This window comes from Peromyscus californicus, unplaced genomic scaffold (genome assembly GCF_007827085.1).
Source record: "Peromyscus californicus insignis strain IS unplaced genomic scaffold, ASM782708v3 Scaffold_14__1_contigs__length_90479793_seg_2, whole genome shotgun sequence".
NCBI classification, from domain to species: domain Eukaryota; kingdom Metazoa; phylum Chordata; class Mammalia; order Rodentia; family Cricetidae; genus Peromyscus; species Peromyscus californicus.
In genome coordinates this window covers 19,876,201-19,896,914 of record NW_026294436.1, presented here as the reverse complement: position 1 = coordinate 19,896,914, position 20,714 = coordinate 19,876,201, and the positions used below count along the sequence as shown (strand labels likewise).

At 52.7% G+C, this 20,714-nt stretch overlaps 1 protein-coding gene across 17 annotated transcripts in view; it reads right to left on the bottom strand.

Moving 5' to 3' along the window:
- Plekha6 (pleckstrin homology domain containing A6) overlaps positions 1 to 20,714 on the bottom strand; it is a 141,873-nt gene that overhangs the window by 33,263 nt on the left and 87,896 nt on the right. For 16 of the 17 annotated variants that reach the window (XR_008217897.1, XM_052736943.1, XM_052736946.1 and 13 more), the window contains 5 exons: positions 11,193 to 11,273; positions 9,757 to 9,871; positions 5,997 to 6,101; positions 5,285 to 5,357; positions 2,221 to 2,321 (listed from right to left, as the gene is read on the bottom strand). Coding sequence is in view for 16 of the 17 variants with exons in the window: in XM_052736943.1 (XP_052592903.1) it covers positions 2,221 to 2,321; positions 5,285 to 5,357; positions 5,997 to 6,101; positions 9,757 to 9,871; positions 11,193 to 11,273 (475 nt within the window). In the remaining variant the exon portion in view is untranslated. Of the gene's footprint in view, positions 1 to 2,220; positions 2,322 to 5,284; positions 5,358 to 5,996; positions 6,102 to 9,756; positions 9,872 to 11,192; positions 11,274 to 13,247; positions 13,402 to 20,714 lie in introns of those variants that run through there. The other variant, XM_052736953.1, reaches the window with a different exon arrangement.

Genomic DNA, 20,714 nt, shown 5'->3' with positions numbered 1-20,714 from the left:
GCCCAACCTTCAGGAGACTCCCTTCACTGAGCCTCACTTCTCCCTCTACTTTTCCTCAGCCTGGAAGTCTCTGGGACGGGACTGGGGGCTTCCTCCCTCTGGCTGGGCAGCCCTGCAGCAGAGGACCCAGCAGGAGGCAGAGCGGCAGAGGGGGCGGTGCTAATGGACAGCGAGGGAGCTGTAAAGAGGGCAGGGAGGATGCTGGGACTTGAAACTGAAGAGCGGCACCCAGAGCCCAGGAAAAGCCCTCTGGGACAAGAATACAGGGTTGGCATGGCGGTGTGGGAGACATGGGCAGGGCTGGTGGTGTGCGGTGGGGTAGGTGGGAGTCAGCAAACGAATCTGTTTATTGCATGGGCAACCTGTGTGTGCAGCTGGCTGGCTGGGGCTCCAGTCACAAGGCAGATGGAGTTTGAGCTTGGGCTCAGTCACGCGGGGGACAAAACATGCCACAAGGAACAAGGAGCAAACAGACCCAGGACCAAGCACTTGTGACAGGAGAAGGCAGAGGGCCTGGGAAAAGACAGGGCTATTGACGGGGTGCAGGGAGGGGCATTGACGGGGTGCAGGGAGGGGCACCAGCTTTAATAGGAAAGGAGCTGGGTGGGGAATTGAGGGAGGGGGGTAAAAGAAGCCAAGTCATTCAACCGTAGCCAGGCAGGGACAGTTCCTGGCTCCTCATTATTTGCCATCCAAGGCTTGTGCTTGGTGGCCACAACGGGACAAGCCTGATGTCTGTCTGTCTCAGCTCCCCTCCCTTCCCTGGGGATGGGACACTGAATAGCACCAGTCAGAACCCTTTGTAGGCCACTGAGCAGCGCTATCACGTGGGGGCCTTAAAGAGGCAGTGCAGGACACGGGGAAGGAGGAGGGTGTGGTGTGAGTCGCTGCAGGCACCGCAGTGGTCGCCAGGCTCCACGGAAGGGTGTGCATCAGCCATTCTAGGACCTGTATCTGACGCCTGCAGCTGGCACAGCGCCAGTTTGGAGTCTGTGGCTCTGACAGGTCTGGTGTGAAGGGCGAGACAGGCTGTGGATGGTGGTGTGTGGGTGCGAATGTGTCTGTGGAGCGGGCCTGTTTGTTGGTTAAACAGCCTGCTTCTATTTTCCCAGCTAGAACCCAGCTCCCTGGAGTTCGAGTTTTATTAATTGTTCATTCTGTTCACACCTCTGGCACACTGAGACCCTGGGAGGGTGGGAACTAATTATGTGCCAAGTAGGTTCCCTGGCAGGCCCCGTGTGCGCTGCCCACCTCTTCTACCAGGATCTGCAGGGCAGAAGAAGCCTTGGAAGCTAGTGCTACCTGTAGTTTCTGTCACATTTTCAAAGCCATGACATTGGGTTTTAAGGGTCCTGGACAGCAATTCTCAACTGGAGGTGTGTGGGGGTGGGGGTGGGGGCTTTGTACAAAGACGTGCAGAGATGATACTATTATTTCATATTTTGAAAAGGAGCCTAGAGTTTTTGCATCACAAAGCACAAAGGGCATGGGATTTTTATAGTTTTTAATGGGTCATGAATTTTTTAAATGTGGAAAAATACTGGCCTAGGAGGAGCCAGGTGCAGGCACAGCTTTGCTGAGTAGGTCTCCCAGGGGTTCCGAGGGAGTGACACTGAACAGGAGGAGTCTCATTTTCCTGTGCACTTGTCCTCTCAAATTGTTGTCTGCACGGCCAGGGGTGCGTCTCCACGGCAGGACACTCGCCCAGCATCCACAAGGCCCTGGGTTCCATCCCCAACACCACCGGGCGGGGGGTAATGCTACCTCCATGACGTTCGTAACTCAAGATTAAAACAAAACTCAACTCCTAATATTCTCTAAAGATTAAAACTTGAGCAAGTTTGACTTGGGGGGCAAGTGTGCACCTCCATATCCCTAGACTCAAAATAGAAAGGAAACCTATTCAGAAAAGAGTAAACGAGCCCCGCCCACCACGGCTCTGCTCTGTAGAGGGGGATGGAGGCAGGCTGCTAGGCAGAAGGTCCAAAAGGCTCAGGACATAATTTTCTTCCCCGGTGAAAAACCTGGCATCCCAGAGACACAGTTCTATTGGCCCATCTGTGCCATTTACCCGCTGGAGAAGAAAAGAGAGTCCCAGCATGGCCTCACGTTGCCTCCCAGCCGTCCAGATGAGTCTAGGGGTCATGGCCTGCTCCAGCCCCAAGTTCTAGGAGAGCAGACTCCCTCTTTTCCCCACCCGGAAGGGGAAGCCCAGCTGACCTTAAACGTGTGCTTCCGGCTGATGTTGTCTGAGGGCTGCACAGCGGCAACCCGGAAGCTCAACAGGGGGATGCTGCCCAGGACGCTCTCCTCCTTCTCATCTGTCAGGGAAACAGAGGCACAAAAGTGTGTGTATGCCCGTGCGTGTGTATGCCCGTGAGTGTGTATGCCTGTGCGTGTGTGTGCCCGTGAGTGTGTGTGCCCGTGTGTGTGTGTGCCCGTGTGTGTGTGCCCGTGCGTGTGTGTGCCCGTGCGTGTGTGTGCCCGTGTGTGTGAAAAGAACGATGCTGATGTAGAAGGAAGGGCAAGGAGCTCTTCAACATTACTAGGATAAACTTCAATGAATATTTTGTGTCAGGCTGGTTCAATACCTTACTAGATCCAACACGCCTAACTGCCCCATTACGAGGCTCTACTATTCCCCCCATTGTCCAGGGAGACGGGAAGTGATTTGCCCATGTTCCTTAGCTGTAAAAAGTGCAATCGGGCCGGGCGGTGGTGGCGCACGCCTTTAATCCCAGCACTTGGGAGGCAGAGCCAGGTGGATCTCTGTGAGTTCGAGGCCAGCCTGGGCTACCAAGTGAGTTCCAGGAAAAGGCGCAAAGCTACACAGAGAAACCCTGTCTCGAAAAACAAAAAAACAAAACAAAACAAAACAAAAGTGCAATCGGTCTTAAAACGTGGGAAGCTTAACTCCAAAGCCAGCATCCTTCACCCCATCTTGTCTGTCCTGTGTTGATACGCAGGACAATTTCAACAGCAATACACAGAGGAGGGGCAGGACGGAGGTACTGACCCCTTTGGGCAATGCTTTGAGTGTTTTTGTTTGGAGATGGGGCCCTGTGTGGCCTGGGATTTACTCTGCAGCCCAGACTGGCCTTGTGCTAATGACCCCCTGCCTTGGAAACCCCAGTGACAACGGCATTGCAGCTGTGAGCCACCATACCTTGAGGGTGACTCTAAGATCCTCCTAGGCCCTTCCCTGCTGTGGATGCCATTCAGGCCCCCGACCTCCACAGGAAGGCACAGTGCTGCGAGGGTCTAGCTCTCCATCCCAGGATCAGGCTACTACACAACTCATCCTGGATCCTGAAGGATTACCCAGCCAGTGTCCCAGCTGTCAACAGGGGACCAGAAAGGGTGGGAATATTCTGTGGGACAAGTGTGGGACATCTATGAGGCCATGGGAGCCCTTCTTATCTTTCCCGGTATTTCTATTTGTCTCCTGTCGCCCCTGAAAACCACCCAGGAGTTTTCCATACAGGAGAAACTGCTGAGGTGATAGACTCCCAAGATCGGCCTCTCTGGTTACACTCATGAGACATTAGGTCTGTGGGGTTTTGTTGTTGTTGTTGTTTGGCTTCTCTGTTCAGTCCTTCCTATAGTGCCATGGGAAATGGCAGAGGTTTGGAGGTTGAACCCGAGGGCTGTATCTGGGGAAACAGAAGCTGTTACCATCCAGACAGCTGAGTATGGGTCAAGAGGTGCTGTGTTTGGGTGTGGCCAGTTGGTCCCAGCCCTCACTCATGCTGAATTTGATCCCCACATAACAGTGCTGACATCTTCAAGGGAGAGGTGTGCCCATTTTTTTTTCTTTTTGTTTTGCTTTGAGACAGGGTCTCACTATGTATCCCTAGCTGGCCCAGAGACAAGGCTGGCCTTGAACTCACTGAGATCCACCTGCCTCTGCTTCCTAAGTGCTGGGATTAAAGGTGTGCCCAGCTGACATGCCCATCTTAGAGTGGGCTCCTCCTCCAGAGCAGGGTGCTTGCTGCAAAGCGAAGCTGTTTTGTGTTTTTCCACATGTCCCCACTTGTCCTTTTACTTTCTGACATGTGCCAAAGCAGCACCAATACCCCCACCCCAGCACCACCCTCAGCTAATCATGCCGGCACTGAGCTCTCCGACCTCCTAGCCTCCAGATCCAAAGACCAAAACAAACCCCCCTCCTTTATTAATTACCCAGCCACAGAAAATTGATGAATATGGGGCATCCTGAGACCATCCCTTTGTGGCCCATGAGCATCCTTTGGTACACCCTGCTCTTTTCTTCAGAGACCCTGGCTCCTCCCTCAATCCTGTCCCATGCCGGTTCTAAGGGCGGGGGAATTTCTTATTCCTTAGTTCTAGACTCTCCTCTGTCCCTGTCCCTGTATCCCTAGCCCTTGCTACAGCTCAGGAAGAGCAGCTGCAGGGCAGAGGGTGAGCGGGTACAACATGTATTTGTTGAAGTTAATGATTCACCGCCCTGCTCTCAGACCAGGGCTTCATCACAGCAGGTAAGTGAAGCCCACAGCCTTGCTTAGAGATCATCTCAACCTCTCTCTTCTCATCCCTCCTGCTCACCCCCTCCCACGCATCGCGGTCACCACAGTCACCATAACTGTCATTAGCCCTTGCTTGGGTCCTCTGCGCTCACTCACCCTGACACGTGTTGCTGTGTGCACTTTAGAATAACTTCCTGGAAGAGGCTGTGCCAGAGTTTCTCAGATCTTTGTCCTCTTGTGTTGGGGCAGGGGAGCCCCACGTGAATGTGGGGGTGACAGAGAGGCTAGAGGCCAGGACTATTTGTTTATCCAGCCTCACCTGAACATCTTCCCTGCTGTCCAGCTTTTAGTGCTGCGGACTTCACAGTAAACAAAATGGTAAACAGTCTTAGATGCCAGACCAGATTGCATATTCTGTTGGGCCAGGAGGAAAATCAGCACCAGCCTCCATTAGGCAGTGACTTTCAAGCAGTAACTAGTGACCTCCTCCTCCTTGCCCTTTTCCTCCCCCTACCCAGGAATCTCACCACCCAAATGTCTGCCCTGTTCACCTGCTGTATCATCATTTGGGACCCAGAACTGCTGCCTCCTGGATAAGTATTTATGGCTAGGAATTGAATAAGCAGAGAATGAATCTGAGACTGGGCTGTGATGCCCATGGCCCACATCCTGCCAGTGCTAGGAACCTGCCTGGAGAGATCCACCTGCCAATGAGCTTCCAGAGCAGAGCCCAACAGCCAGACAGAGTGGTCCGTGGCTCCCCCTGCCCCGGCAGGGCAGCGCTGGGGCAAACTCACCTTTGTAGTAGAAGAGGCAGCGATCCACCAGGACAAACCAGCGCTTGTTCCACTGCTTAACCCCGGAGCTGGCCTGCGGGACACACAGAGAGACAGATGGGAAGGCCATGAGCTGGGTGTGGAAGAGAAGGCAGACGCAGTCAGAGCACTGTGCTAGTTACAAGGACACTCGGCTGGAGCTGCAGCGCCGCCGCCACCAGCACGTGGCAGCGACTCCCTTGAGAGCTCAGATACCGGGAACTGACATCAGATTATTGCCTGTGACTTTCCAGTTCTGTCATTTCTGAGGCTCCGGGGAAGATGAAGGGGGCCAAAAGGTACCCCAGAATGAGTGCGTAGAAGAGCAGACAAGAATACAGCAGTGTCCATCCAGGGCAAGTTGGTAAACTCCAGGACTTGAGGCCACCCCACCCCCACACAGCGAGGGGATGCACAGGGAACGTGCCATGGGGTTGCTGATGGGATTAGTGACCGGGCATATTTCAAAGTCATCACATATGTCCATCAGGAACCTCATCTTGGGTCCCCCAATTTGACACTAGTTCACTTTGGGGAGGTTTTCAATTTCTCAGAACCTTTGTACAATCGGGAGACATTCAGAGGCAACAGGAAAACACACCAAAGAGGGCCTGAGCTGCCGTGAGTACAGGAGCCTCCCAATGCTGTGCAGAAAGTGATGGTCGCTGTAGGCAACATGGCAGGGTGGCCTCACCTGTTTGAAGAGCCAGCCGGCCTTGGTGACAGGGGCATTGGGGTTCCGCTTCATGGAGTGTGAGCGCTTACCAAAGGCAATGGCTTTGCGGGAAGTTCGAGTCGCCTGGAGGGGCAAAGGCAGCAGTTAGCCCAAGTCCTCTCCTCTCCTTACAGCTCTGTTGGCCAGGGAGCTGTCCTTGCTAATGGGCATACCTCTCCCGTGGGCCCCTGGTGCCTTCCCAGTAAGAGGCAATATGAGGCTTTGATCGTCTACTAACTCAAGGGCCTGGCCTTTTAACTCTTTGGATCGTCTGATGTCAAACATGAGTCTCAACATTTCAACACACTAGTGGTTGAATGGCTTTTGTCTTTTGTTTTCTTCTGGGAGGAACATGCACACACACCATGGTGAGGTTGGAAGTTAGAGACCGATCTGTGGTCTTAGCTGTCCTCTCCCTCCACCACGTGGGCTCTGAGGATCAAACTCGGTAGGTCATCAGGCTTGGCAGCCAGTGCCTCCTCCCCAGGCATCCAGCAGACCCATCTGCTCCTTCTTCTCATCCCCCTCCTCTCCTTACCATCACCTCTTGTACAAGGCTTCTGGCACACACACAACATCCCCGCACCATCCCCTCTGCATCCTGTCCCTGTCGTAATTACACCAGACATTCCACAGAGCTGGGAGGGTAGACGGTGTCCCCCGGCTGTCACTGCCGCGTGGACACGTCACCCCTGGGTCTGGCAATGACAAACTGTCTTCTTTGAGCTCTGCGGCTGACCTTTCAGCATAACCCTGCTGTGTTTTGTTTGTTTGTTTGTTGTTTTTGCTTGTTTTGTTTGGTTTTAGTCTAAGGATTATGGTGTCAGCCGTCCTCTTCGCCGTAAGACTTGCAATCATCACGGGAAACCTCACTGCTCTTGAGGATGGCCCATCCAATGCCCTTTTATAGGACCTCATGTCCTCAACTCCAAACCATGCATGGAGAATCCAGACCCTGCCAGCACCCAAGCCACCTCACCGCCAGCACCTTCAACCCCACAGGAACATTTTCCGATCACAACACTTCGTCTTTGGGGCTTTGTTCCCCGTCTCCTCAGCTCTACCAGCTTTTCTACGTCACGCAGAGCCTCAGCTCCTCAGCCCTTCCATCTTTGCTGGATCCACGCACACGCTACTGCCCGGTTTAATTTCTGTCCGAGCCAGACTCAAAATCCCCACCTGCTGACTTTCTGCCCTGTCTTTTATGAAACTCAATATTCCAACTTAACCCCATCACTCCTGTCTCCTCCGAACTCTCAGGAATAGAAGTACTGCTCAAGGGGGTGCGGGTGGGGATCATACTGCACACACGTGAGCTGCACACACACCACAGACCTCCAGTCCCCAACCCCAGTGGGGATGAGACCCGAACAGCAACTCCACTCTCCCCTCACACCGTTTTCCCAAACCTCCTGACCCTCCCACCCCTTCCCTCCCCTGCTCTTACAGCCAGGCTCCGGATACCCAACTGTAGTTATACACGCACTTCCTTGATTTCATACCCTTTACCTAGAAGACTGCCGCCTTTGCCTTTGAAAGAAGCCTCGCTCCCCTGGCCAAGGACAACGCTGATCCACGGTCTCCTCAGATGCTGCCCCACTGAACATCTCTCTAAAACCTGCCTCTAAGAGGCGGGGCTGCGTCTCAGTAGTGAAGCACTTGCTCCCACCTAGCATGCGGAAGACCCCGGATTCCATCCCTAGCAACACCGCACATGCATATTTACACACACACACACACACACACACACTCAAATCTACCTTCAAAATACCCTCCTCTAGCTGCTCCTCCTCAGCCAGAGCACTCAGTCCCCCCAAGCTCCCACACACCTTCAATCTCCTCCCTTCAGCCCTCAGCCCCTGTGTGCCATAAGACCCTCCTTCTCTTCTGGGTTCAGCTACGGGGAAGAGCCTCATCCTTTTTTTCCTCCCCGGACTCCCAAACCTCCCTGTTGAGGTTTGAACGTGAAATATCTCCTAAAAGGGCTCATGTTTTGAACACTTGGTCCCCAGTTGGTGGTACTATTCTGGAAGGCTGTGGAACTTCCTGATGAGGTGGACTGTGGCTGGTGGGGGTAAGTCACTGGCGCATGTACCCCCATACACACATTCCCTCTCACACACCCACTGTCCCATGTACCCCCATACACACATTCCCTCTCACACACCCACTGTCCCATGTACCCCCATACACGCATTCCCTCTCACACACCCACTGTCCCATGTACCCCCATACACACATTCCCTCTCACACACCCACTGTCTCATGTACCCTCATACACGCATTCCCTCTCACACACCCACTGTCCCATGTACCCCCATACACGCATTCCCTCTCACACACCCACTGTCCCATGTACCCCCATACACGCATTCCCTCTCACACACCCACTGTCTCATGTACCCCCAGACACACATTCCCTCTCACACACCCACTGTCCCATGTACCCCCAGACACACATTCCCTCTCACACACCCACTGTCCCATGTACCCCCATACACGCATTCCCTCTCACACACTCACTGTCCCATGTACCCCCATACACGCATTCCCTCTCACACACCCACTGTCCCATGTACCCCCATACACGCATTCCCTCTCACACACCCACTGTCCCATGTACCCCCATACACGCATTCCCTCTCACACACCCACTGTCCCATGTACCCCCATACATGCATTTCCTCTCACACACCCACTGTCCCATGTACCCCCATACATGCATTCCCTCTCACACACGAAAATTGAAAACACCTTTCTGAACCATTTCAAGCGTTTCGGAAAAGCAGGGAATATCACCACAATCATTCCTTTATGTTGTTTCTTCCCCCTAATAAGAAAAGTCAAGTGGAGCTAGGCCTCCCTTTGAGGGCTTCAATCTTGTTACCTTTCTCTTCCCTAAAGGCAGCCACTGACCCAAAATCGGTCTGCGGTCCATGATTATAAGCGTGTGCTGCAGAGATGTCTATAAATATGCAGCTCTGCTCTTCACCTTTGTACATTTTACATAAGTCATATATTTTTCAAATTGTGCAACTTGCACAATTGTGTTTCCAACGCACGCTTGCTAGTACACACAGAGACACACACACTTGGTTTGGGGAGAGTGCTTGGCACGAACACACTGCAACTCCTCTCCTTCCCTCTCTACCTTCGGTGCTCATCACGCCTCTCAAACGGCTTGTCCAAGTCTCGAAGTCCCACCGTCACTGACCTCAAAGGACACATTCCACCCCCTTTTCAATGGATGACTTCTTCTTCCAGGGTCCCCTTTCCTCCACCTCCCATGCTGACGCCCCTATCACCTCATCTTTCATAGGAGGTTCTTTTGCTGTCTCCTAAGATCAGTGGTCCTTAGGAGAGTGGGAGATTTTGTCCCCAAAGGACACGGACAACATCTGCAGACATTTTCGGCCATGACAACAGGAAAGGAGGTCCTGTGGGCATCTAGTTGGCAGAGGTCAGAACGCTGCTTGACAGCCTACACCACTAGAAAGCCCCACCCACAAAGCGTTACCCAGTCTCAAAAACTAGTAGGGCTGAGGTAGAGAACCTCGTGTGTGGAGCCTCGTCTTCTGTGAGGTACTTGTCTGGGCTTTCTTCCCTTGTGCTCTGCACTGGGTTCTTGTACCTCCTTGCCTGCCCACTGGAACCTAGAGATGTGTTGGGCAGGCAAGGCTTTTCCTGAAGATCCTGAGATCCTCCTACCTGACAGCATTTCCTAGAGGGCTGGACTTACCCGGATGTTGGGCCGCTCTGGAGGAACCTCTGACACCATGTTGTGATTGGATATGTCGCTGTTGATGGTAGCAGAACGTTTTCCACCTGTTTTGTTGGACATGTCCAAGGCCGATCTGAATGTAAGTCAACAACAGAAGGCAACTAGTCAGAGCCGAGAAGCAAGGGAAAGCACCCGGCCTGCCCCCGCCCTGACCCCATGACCACAGCATCAGCACAAAGCCCCCCCAGCCTGAGGTGCAGCTCAGAAGTCATCCCAGGGGCTCTTTTGGTTCTTGGGGGATAATCTCCCTTTTCTTCTCTGTTCATTTATGGATTTGTCTTATGGATTTTTGAGACAGGGTTTCTCTGTGTAGCCCTGGCTGTCCTAGAACTCGCTCTGTAGACCAGGCTGGCCTTGAACTCACAGAGATCCGCCTGGCTCTGCCTCCCAAGAGCTGGGATCAAAGGTGTGCACCATCACCACCCGGCTGGCTAGTTTTTTAAAGACAGGGCCTCACATAGACCAGACTGCCCTCAAACTTACTATGTGAGACTGGTCTTGAATTCTTGATCCTCCTGCCTCTGTGGACCAAATTCTAGGATTATTGGCATGTGCCACCCACGTGGCTTTTTCCTGTTTGTGTATGTTTAAGAATCTGGACTCTGGCCGGGAGTGGTGGCGCACGCCTTTGATCCCAGCTCTTGGGAGGCAGAGCCAGGCGGATCTCTGTGAGTTCGAGGCCAGCCTGGTCTCCAAAGCGAGTTCCAGGAAAGGCGCAAAACTACACAGAGAAACCCTGTCTCGAAAAACCAAAAAAAAAAAAAAAAAAAAAAAGAATCTGGACTCTGAGATAATAGACTACGGTTACTCTTATTTTGAGACAGGCCCAGGTTGGCCTTGAAATCAAGATCCTCTAGCCTCAGGCTCCTAAGAAACTAGGATTACAGGCATGTACCACCAGGCCTGCGGCCTTCTATTTTAAAGGTTCAATAGCATACATAAAGCTATGTATTTGACCCTAGAAGGGTTGGGTGGGGAGGGTGAGGGGGTGGGATTCATTGCTCAAAGGCACAATAGCTCAGTGGACTATGAATTATCCTCCCCCGCCCCTTCAGTGAGGCAGGATATCAAGTGAAACATGAGCATTTAGACCTCTGGATTACATCCGATTCCCCTGCGCTACCTTCAGGGGCTCCCTGGGGCTATCCCAGACTGAGAGCAGGTTTTCATTCCTTCAGCTCCGCTTATGGGAAACACCGCCATGCTCTCTGATGGAACTTGGGAACAGTGTGTGAGGGGTCAAGAGATGTGGCCCAGAGGTTTCTGGTCCTCAAGGCTGAGGTAAGGGCCCCAAATCCCTCCTCCTTCATTCCCTGCCCAACCTACACACGGTAGCAGCGGTAGCAGCGGGACAGTAGTGGCAGAGGTCAGAGAGCAAGCGCAGGGGAACTTACGTTTTCAAGTCAAACTTTTTGTTTTCCTCCGGGACTTGGCCAGTCACTGGGTGTCGAAATGTGTTGCGTCTTTCATTGTGGCTGCGGAGGAAAAAGAGGGGAGAGAGACGCCATCAGCTGGGGAGGGCAGAGTCACAACCCAAAGGGATGGCCGGCCATGGAAGGAGCTGTGGCTCTGTTCCCCCAGCGGGGTCAGGAAGGTGCAGGTGGGTGGGGTCGGGGAGAGAAAATGACAGCCTGGTCACCTCTGGCTGGTTCGGTGTTAGCCACCTGCCAGAGATCTCAGGCTGTCAGGAAGCTATGCTCAGTGCATTCAGTGGCCACCTTGGGGACGGTGTGGGGAGCGGGGTGGGGGTGGGGTGGGGGAGACAGACGGGGTTTTCCAAGCCTGAGTTTGACACAGTCCAGATTTCATGCAGCAGCCTCCCTCTCAGGGACGGCGCCTGCCAGTGCTCCGCACAGAAAATGCTTGCTCATAATTTTGCTGAAGGAACTCTCTTGTGACCTTGGACTCCTCTCCTGCTCTCAGCTCCATCCCTTTCTTTAAATGTATCCGGAAATTCAGAAACTCCAGGGTTGAGCTTTGGGCTGGGACTCAGGCACACCCTGAGACCATGGTCTCCTGTTGAGAGGTTGCTAGGCATGGCAGAAGCCCCAGGCTCCACCAAGCAGCAAGGTCAGGGCTGGCCTAACAGTTGTACCTAACTGAGGGCTGCTATAGCCAAGAGTGGGGTGGGGTGTTGTGCAGCGAGCCTGCCAGGAAGCTGGGGGAGCAGGTCCCAGGGGCTGGGAAGGAGGCAGATGGGAGTATCAGGAGAAGGTGCCTCTGGCTGACAGGATGTCAAGCCAGCTCCTGGGTGAGCTCTCAGGGGACATGCAGAAGGAAAGCAGCAGAGAGGTCTTCCAGAGGGGCAGTGGCTTTGGTAAGTGGGGACCACTTGGCGAGAACGTGGTAGTGTCTAGCCCACCGGGGTGGATGAGTTTAAAGGCCCTCCTCCTCGACACCTCTTCAGAAACACTTAGAGCCCAGCATAGACTCCAGTTAACCATAGGAACGGGCGTGGGGACCGAGACTGCTAAAGGCACTTAAGCACACCCACAGCAAAGAGCTGGCACTCTGCTCAGCCAGCCAGCGCCTGAGCAAAGTGTGCTTAACTTGGTCCCTTCTACGGTCTCCCACTAGTCCAGGATGCGTCCCAACCCCCAGGATGCCAGGCAGAGCTAAAGATAATATCAAAGGGTGGTTTTTTGTTGTTGTTGTTTGTTTTTTGGGTTTTTTTTGTTTGTTTTGTTTTTTTTTTGCCCAACCGGTGCTGTTCAGATGAAAGCCAGGAATTCAGGAGAAAGAGATACAGCAGGCAATGTCTTCAGCCTCTTTGGATACCCAGAGTTTGTAGCTTGAGTTGGACCTACAACCTGACCAGCATCCACCAGGCCTGAATTTGAACTCAGCACATTGGTAACCACCCTCTAGTTCCTAAACTATAGTCCCTCCTCCTTCCTGACTCTTTTAAGGATGCTCCCTCGATTGGATCACAGGGAAATCTTTGCAAGGAAGAGTGCCTGCCTGTCACCCAATGAAGCTGAGGGCAGCAATCCGGGACAAGCAAGGTCCTCAAAACACCCAATTCTCTGTTTTGCCCTATGCATGGAATGTCTACCTGCTTCCCACCCACCCTACCCCTCCAGGCCCCTTCTGTTCTGTGTTCCTGGGAGCACCCTGCAGGCAGTTGTTCAGACAGTCACACACAGAAGCAGTCCACTGTTTGCCCGGCTCAGTTTTCCAGGGCATGGCACACCTCTCCCTGGCCTGAGCCTCCTACCCAGCAACCCTACAAACAATGCCCTCTTTCCACCCGCTGTTAACAATTTCAAAATAGCTTTCCCTCCACAGACACTGCAATGCAGTAACCACTGACCTAACTACTGTCCTCTCAGGTCGTGGTCATCTCCAGCAGACCCCGCACCGCCAAGCCCTGAATTCAAACAGGATGAGCAACCAACTCGGACTGCTCTGATTTCACTAGGCTCGTGGTTCACAGAGGAAATCCCTACCTGACCCGTCGATCAGCCCGAAACTTCAACATCTTTTTGGAAGCTCCGTCCCCAGGTCGGCAGCCTCAGAGGAGCCACCAGCCACCCTGCTGCTACCATCCCTCTGAGAAGTAAGTCCTTGGTTCCAACTCTTAACGCTGTGGCAGAGACGCGGGGTGAGCTGGGGCAGGCTTCATGGGTTGCCCTTTCTCCTGGCTCTAGCACTGGAGAACAGGGACAGGGCTCCCTCTGGGCAACGGGAGGGGTAGCCCAGGTGCCCTAGGGGGCCTGTGGCTTCCTGGCATTCCCCTGTGATGCTACAGTTAGAAGGCCGGAGAGACAGAATAAATGAAGAAGAGAGGACCTCCTCCCGGTTCAGGTTCCCAAGAAGGAAATGCAGAAATGGAGAGAGACGGGCACGGAGCAGGTGTACAGCTTCCAGGTAGTCCGACCTCACTGAGCTAAGGACACTGAGCAGCTGGGCGGGCGGAGGAGCATGGGCTGCATTCCCATCTGCACGGAAACTCATGCCAGCCCGACCTGCAGGGAGACGGTGTTCCAGCCTCTCCAGCTCCGAGCCCAGACACGGGCTCTGGGGCTGCAAACCAACTTGCTTCTCAGAGACCTTCCAAGCCCTTCTGAGGGTTAAAGGAAGCTTCGGGTTCATTGGCTGTTACTGTTGCTGTTGCTGAGAAGCTGAGGAGAATTGAAGTCTCCGTTCCTTTCTCTCAGCCCGCCCAGCTTTCATCTGGACAGACAGGAGCACAGACGCGTGAAGCGGCTCCGCACCCGGCCTGACACACTTCCCTCTCCAGTTGCTTGCCCTCTGAGTGCGCTGGCCCAGCTGGTAAGAAGCTGGGATATATGCAGCCCGAGTGGGATGGGCGGGATGTTTGTGGAGCCCCAGCTGCTGGTAAGGATCAGCTTCCTTACTCAAAAGTGGAAGGAAGCCTTCCTCCCAAGGCTGGTGAGGAAGAGGGCAGGGAACGGGGCTCGAGGGGGGGTCATTGTATATCTATTGCTGCATATCTTCCCAGATGCAAGATGATAAATTCCAGCTGGTAACTGTCAAATCTGCTCGGCCGCTAGGAGGTCTGCATGGACGTTAATTCCGCCGAATAGGTCAAGGCTAGTCAAATCTCCTCTTTCTCACTGTCCTCTGTGCTTTAGGATTCTTGGGCTGCAAGGCCTTCTGAAGGTCACCTCCTCATCCCCCTGCCTCCGGACAAGCTTATTCTCTTATCAGTCCTTGTAAGTGCCTTGGAGGTTTGCAGAGGAGTCCAGCAAAGGAGGACCCAGGCTCGATGTCATCTTAAACAGCCAAGATGCTCTTTCTGACGCTGTTTCAGCTCCTCTGCCTTCTATTGCTTCTACTTCACATGGCAGATTCCTTTCTGACCAAGGTGCTTCTTTTTGCAGCACCGGGCATTCTGTTGACATCATAGTCTGTTGCTATGGCAACTCTGTGATATCACAGTAGACACTCAAAGGGCAGGGCTGATCTAATTGTTTGGACTGAGGTCAGAGGAACAATGGGATAAGTAAACAGAAAAATAAATGGACAACATTATTATTTAACCCGTGAAGGGACGAGTTGGCCAGGTGTAACCGGGGTCACGGCTGTTGATATTTAAACAGCTAATCCTAAATCCAAAAGGTCAATATATTCAGCCATTTAGTGAGGCTTTGGTCAATGATTTATCTTGGTGACAGTAGGCCTTAGATCTGGGCTTGAACTATCTCTAGTTAATTGAGCCAGAACCTTCTCCAGACGCCTTCGTGAGTTCCCTGTTTGCCCATCATAGGTACTCAATAAAGTTTTGTTGAATGTACAAATGAACAGATAAAAAAGACTCCCATGCTCCGGTGTCATTTTTAGCCGCCTGCATTTGAAGGCTGATATTCTATTACCAAAGGCTTCCCCATCTTAGCTCTCTCTTACAATTAATTACTTCCTCTCCGGGAGGAAAGCTCTGTTTCTGTCCCTTCGCCCCCTCACTCGGCTTCCCTGACTGGCTCCCCCTGAATATATAGCTTGGCTTTTATCCATCTTCATTAAGAGGAGAAGAAAATTAAACTCATCTGAACAGGAGGAAGGGGGGTGCATTGGGAAAATGAGTCTTCTTCCTCTAGGAGGCAAAAATATCCCCCTTCTCTTCAAGCTGAGCTCAGGGGCCTCCCACTGCTTTGCTCAAGTTAAATTACTTCTCTGACACCGTGTGAAGCCATCACAAGGGAGTGGAGATGGAGGGCACAGGCTCCTGGGCACCGAGAGCCCCCAAATCCTCGGGGTTAAGTCAGAACACAGAAAGCCTGGCTGGTGTTCCTCACCATCACCCTGCACAGAATGACAGGTTTTCATTTTAAGTAAGACAGCAGGAAAATTTTACCAGGTATAGAATGCTTTTAAAAAAGGAAACCATTTTCTTCCTCCTCTTTACTTCCTTTGGGGATGTCAGAAAGCTTCCCCTTCTCAAGGGCAGATGGCTAAGACCAGACCCAAGGTGACCTTTCAAATTCCACTCCCTCAAAAGTGAGAAACTCAGGAAGGAAAGACTTTAATGGCAGAAGAAAGAGCATCTTTGGTTTCCAGAGTTGCCCAGGAGGTGGTCACTTCTCTACTGGACCTACAGCTCACTTGGGCTTGCCCATGAGCGGAAAGGGAACTGGGCAAGTCAGTCTTTGCTGTGGGACAGACACATCGAGTCTGCAGTATGGCCTCCCTCACCTGTGTATCCCTTAGTTTGCTCATGAGCAAACAAGGCCTCTTCTAATTCTATGAATTAATCTCTGCAAACTTTCAATGTGAAATATTTCATGCACGACAGAGGATGGTTGTAAACATTCTGCTCGAAAACGACCAAGAAATATGCTGGGTGCCAGCGTGAGAGTGGGGAACCGAAAGACAGATGAGGGAACAGCATCAAGATTGGGGGGGGGCGTTCCATGAGGACCGAGACACATTCCCTCCACCTCAGCAGGGCACTTCTGTGGTTCAAGACATCCTCGGCTTCTACGTGGTGTGCACCTGGCACCACACAGTTAAAACCAGAATCTTCATGGCCATGAGCAAGCATGCATGCACACAAGCATGTACACACACACACACACACACACACACACACACACACACACACACACACACACACACACACTACTCCCAGGGTAGCTGTCCAAGACTCCCGCTGTGATAAATACTGGAAACCTAAGGAATATACTCCACTCCTTCTACCCCACTGTACCAAGCAGCTTCATTTCCACAGACCCTGAGAATCTGCTGACAGAATCAGCTTTGGCCATGCTTCCCCTACGCTCAGAATGCCCATCACCAGCACTGAAGTTCATAGGTGGCAAGGAGAGTTGGGGAGGGGCAGGGGACTAGCCCTCTCAATTCCTGCTGTCTCCCAGCCAGCAAATTCCAGTGGGGCCTGATGGCGGTGGGGGGTGGGGGGGGTAAGGGATGGGGGAGAGGGATCTGCAGCTCACAAAGGGAAGCTTGGCTCTTGTTCTGTTTCCCTGTCTGGGTCTCATCATTACTGTCAAAGAGCCTTATCTGCCCCAGCATTCTGTCCCAATTAAAAACCAGCCCAGTTTCCAACTCTCTAGACTGCTGGATTCCTGACGCTCCCTGGCTGTCCTGGAGAAAACACTTTCCCGGGGGGCGGGGGGGGGTGTCAGGGCCCAGGCAGCACCTCTGGGGTTTTTGAGGTGGAAAGAGTCCCCTTTCCACAATGCCATCTCTCCCCTCTCCACCTGCAGAGCAAAATACTAGTTCCAAGGTGCCGGGAACAGCTTCCAGCTGTCCCCTCTTCCAGCTGTCCCCTCTTCCAGCTGTCCCCTCTCACTGGCTTACTCTTGTTTCTCCTTTCCCTTCTGCCCTAGGTCCAACCCTGAGCTCGGTCCCTACCTTAGGAAAGGGGGTGGGCTCAGTTCCGAGGCGGGTACACACGGGGGAGCACAAGTCAGGGCCCCGGTGTGTGCTCCCTTCCAGCCCCCACAGCTGCCAAGATCAGCTTATTCCTACCATAGGAGAGGGCACAGTCCAGGGCACAAAACAGAACCTACTCTTCAATTAGGGTGGAAAGAAGTTATAAAGATGAACTCATACAACTCTCCTACCCCATACACCTCAAACTACCTTGTCTTTAAATCAGTTCTTCTACTTTGTGGATTCTAGCTGTCTTCTGAAGGTAACCGGGGCAGGTGATCAATGTAACTCCTCTCTGTTAGCAGATGAAGAGCTGGTTGTCACACCTCTCTAGGGTCAAGCTAGCCTCTCTGGCCAGTGCCTGGAACCTGGCTACCTCTCCATAACATAGAGCCCAGGAAGTTAAAGCTGGTCACAGGTCCTGCCACAGCACCAGGCCAGCATCCTCTCTGGCCAGTAATGACTGTGCACTGTTCCAGGGGCGGAGGCGCCTGACTGTGAGTGTTCAAACATTGATGACTTGTCAAGTTGGTGAATACTACAGTCTGTCCTGGGACCCAGGAGCACAGACATAGGGCATGTCCCCCTATCCCAGCCCAGGCTAGAGAAGTGGAGTGAGCCCACTGTCACGGTCCCCACACTATGTCGTGGTTCCTGTTGAGACAAGGAGAAAAATGGAGAGGAAAGAAAGCGACCTGCAACCTCAAACCCCTACTTTCCTACCCCTGGCCTTCCTGAGGAGCCAAGCCAGATAATGGCAGGGGAAGGCAGGTTCGGTCCCCGCCCACCCTCACCCCAGCTTCCTCCTCTCTCTTCTCCTGTCTCCCCATTCTTTTCCTTGGCCTCCAGGGTGCCTTTTCCCAACAGTCATCAGGATTCGCAGGGGTGACAGGGCAGAGCAGTAATTAATTAGGCTTCTTCCCTTCCCTCTGGGTTGAATCCCAAACTCTTGCTCTTCAGAGACTGAGGGCAGTATGCTTCTGCTTCCGGGTCTACTGAAGGTCACCCAAACCATATCTCTCCATTCCTAACTCAGCAGATCTGGTTCTGGTGTCCCACGGGGATCGGCATCCCCACCCAGCCTGCCTCATGGGAAGGAATTTCACAGGGAGTGTTTGGACAGTAACCAGCCAGACTGACAGTCTTGCTTCCACATCCTCAGAAGCATCCCGTGCCTTCTTGTTTCCAATCCAGCAACGTGAGGCTGTCAAGCTATTCGATGCCTCATTTTTACAATAAAACAACAGTAGTGAGTGATGCCTTGTTCCACAGGCGGCTCGAACTTCCCACCAGACCAGACAGCAGAGGAAATAGAGTCTGTTCCGCTATGAACGGGAGACTGAACAAAGAAAATGAAACTCCTGTTGTGTGGTCGGTACCCTGGACTGAGGCAGATAAGGCCTAGGGCGGAGTCAGGAGGTTTATTGTCCTGGTCACAGTGACCGGCAGAGCAGCAGTCTCCGTGGGCCCTACTGTCAACCTCTCGGCATACCTCACTCCCCAGACAAGGAGTCACACGGTTCGGTGGTAGACTGTTTCACAAGGCTCTGAGAACACTCAACGAAAGCCACAAACCCTTCACTGCTAACACCTGTCAGCTACAGGTCTGGAGACGACGCACGATGTGGGGTGGGGTGATGATGCCTGGGTGCAGGGGTAAGTTAGAACAGCCACCTACTAACTGCCCACGGCCGAAGTCTTTAGGACTGTGCCCCAAATCCTCACCTCCTGCACAGAGCTGAACACATGTTTGGTGGGGTAGTGGGACAGGGACCCGTGTTGCTCTGCTGGATTGCTAAAGGGGGGCAGGATGCTCAGCATCCCACCTGTTTCTTGCTCCTTCCTCTGGCCAGCAGGCTCTGACTGGTCACAAAGCTGAGATGATTACACAGTCATAAGTCTTCTAGAACTAGCAGGCAGGAGCCTAGACAGCTGCTCCTAGAGGGAGGAGCCTCTTACATGACGGTACGTGAGGACCAGGTGGGAGGAGCCTCTTAGACATGATGGTACGTGAGAACCAGATGGGAGGAGCCTCTTTCATGATGGTACCTGAGAACCAGATGGGAGGAGCCTCCTACATGATGGTATGTGAGGACCAGGTGGGAGGAGCCTCCTACATGATGGTACGTGAGGACCAGATACCAAGGCAGGGGATGCAGGTGAGGTTGCAGCTGTCACTGTCCCTCACAGCCAGTCTGTGAGACTTCACTGAGGAGCTTCATTCTGAGACTGGGCGTGACAGGGCAAGGGAACATGCAGATGGGTGGTGGGAAGTTCCGACTACCTCCTTCTGCAAGGAGAGAGGGGTTTGGAACTTTCTATGCCCCTTGGCAGCTTGCCAAGGGCAGAAGTATCTCTCTGTCTCACTGATGTAAGGGGGCTACTGTAAGAGCTGGAACAAGAGTCACTCCTGGAAGCAGCCTGAGTGCTTGTATCCAGGATGGCCCCTGTGGGCCGAACAACACTCACGTGACTTCAAAGTGACTATGCAGCTCTAGGATTCAGCTTTTCATTCCGTAACACAGAGCAGTACCAGGGATGCTGGGAGGATTAAATAAGATCATGTAGTTAAAGCACTCTGGAGAGAGCTTGCACATAACAGCTGCTCAGTTAGTGGCTGGTGTGTCCATCATGAATAAAGGAAACAGCACCCCACATCTCCACATCTGTACCATCTGGTCTGATGGTCAGTCACTACAGCGTCCTGTTCTGGGATATTTGTACACTGTGTGAAGGTATATTGCTGCGATTGGTGTAACAAAAAACTAAACGTCCAATAGCTAGGCAGGAGGCCTAGGGGAGACTTCCAGGCAGAGAGGGAAAAAGGCAAGTCGCCAGCCAGACACAGAGGAAGCAGGACGTGCAGGAGGAGAGGTAATGGCCACGAATCACATGGCAGGATGTAGATGAACAGAAATGGGTTAATTTAAGTTATAAGAATTAGTTAGGAACAAGCCTAAGCAATAGGCTGAACTTTCATAATTAATAAGTCACAGCCGGGTGGCAGTGGCGCACACCTTTAATTCTAGCACTCAAGAGGCAGAGCCAGGTGGATCTCTCTGAGTTCGAGGCCAGCCTGGTCTACAGAGCGAGATCCAGGACAGGCACCAAAACTACACAGAGAAGCCCTGTCTCGAGAAAAAAAAAAAAAAAAAAGAAGTCAAGTCGATATTCGGGGGATGGTGATCCAATGATAGTCCGACAAGAAAGCTTGCTACTGCACCCCACATCTGTACCATCAGGCAAGACAGTTACTACAGCACCCCACATCTGTACCATCAGACAAGATAATTACTACAGCACCCCACATCTGTACCATCAGACATGATAGTTACTACAGCACCCCACATATCTACTAGACAAGATAGTTACTATAGCACCCCACATCTGTACCATCAGACATGATAGTTACTACAGCACCCCACATCTGTACCATCAGGCAAGACAGTTACTACAGCACCCCACATCTGTACCATCAGACAAGACAGTTACTACAGCACCCCACATCTGTACCATCAAACAAGACAGTCACTACAGCACCCCACATCTGTACCATCCTG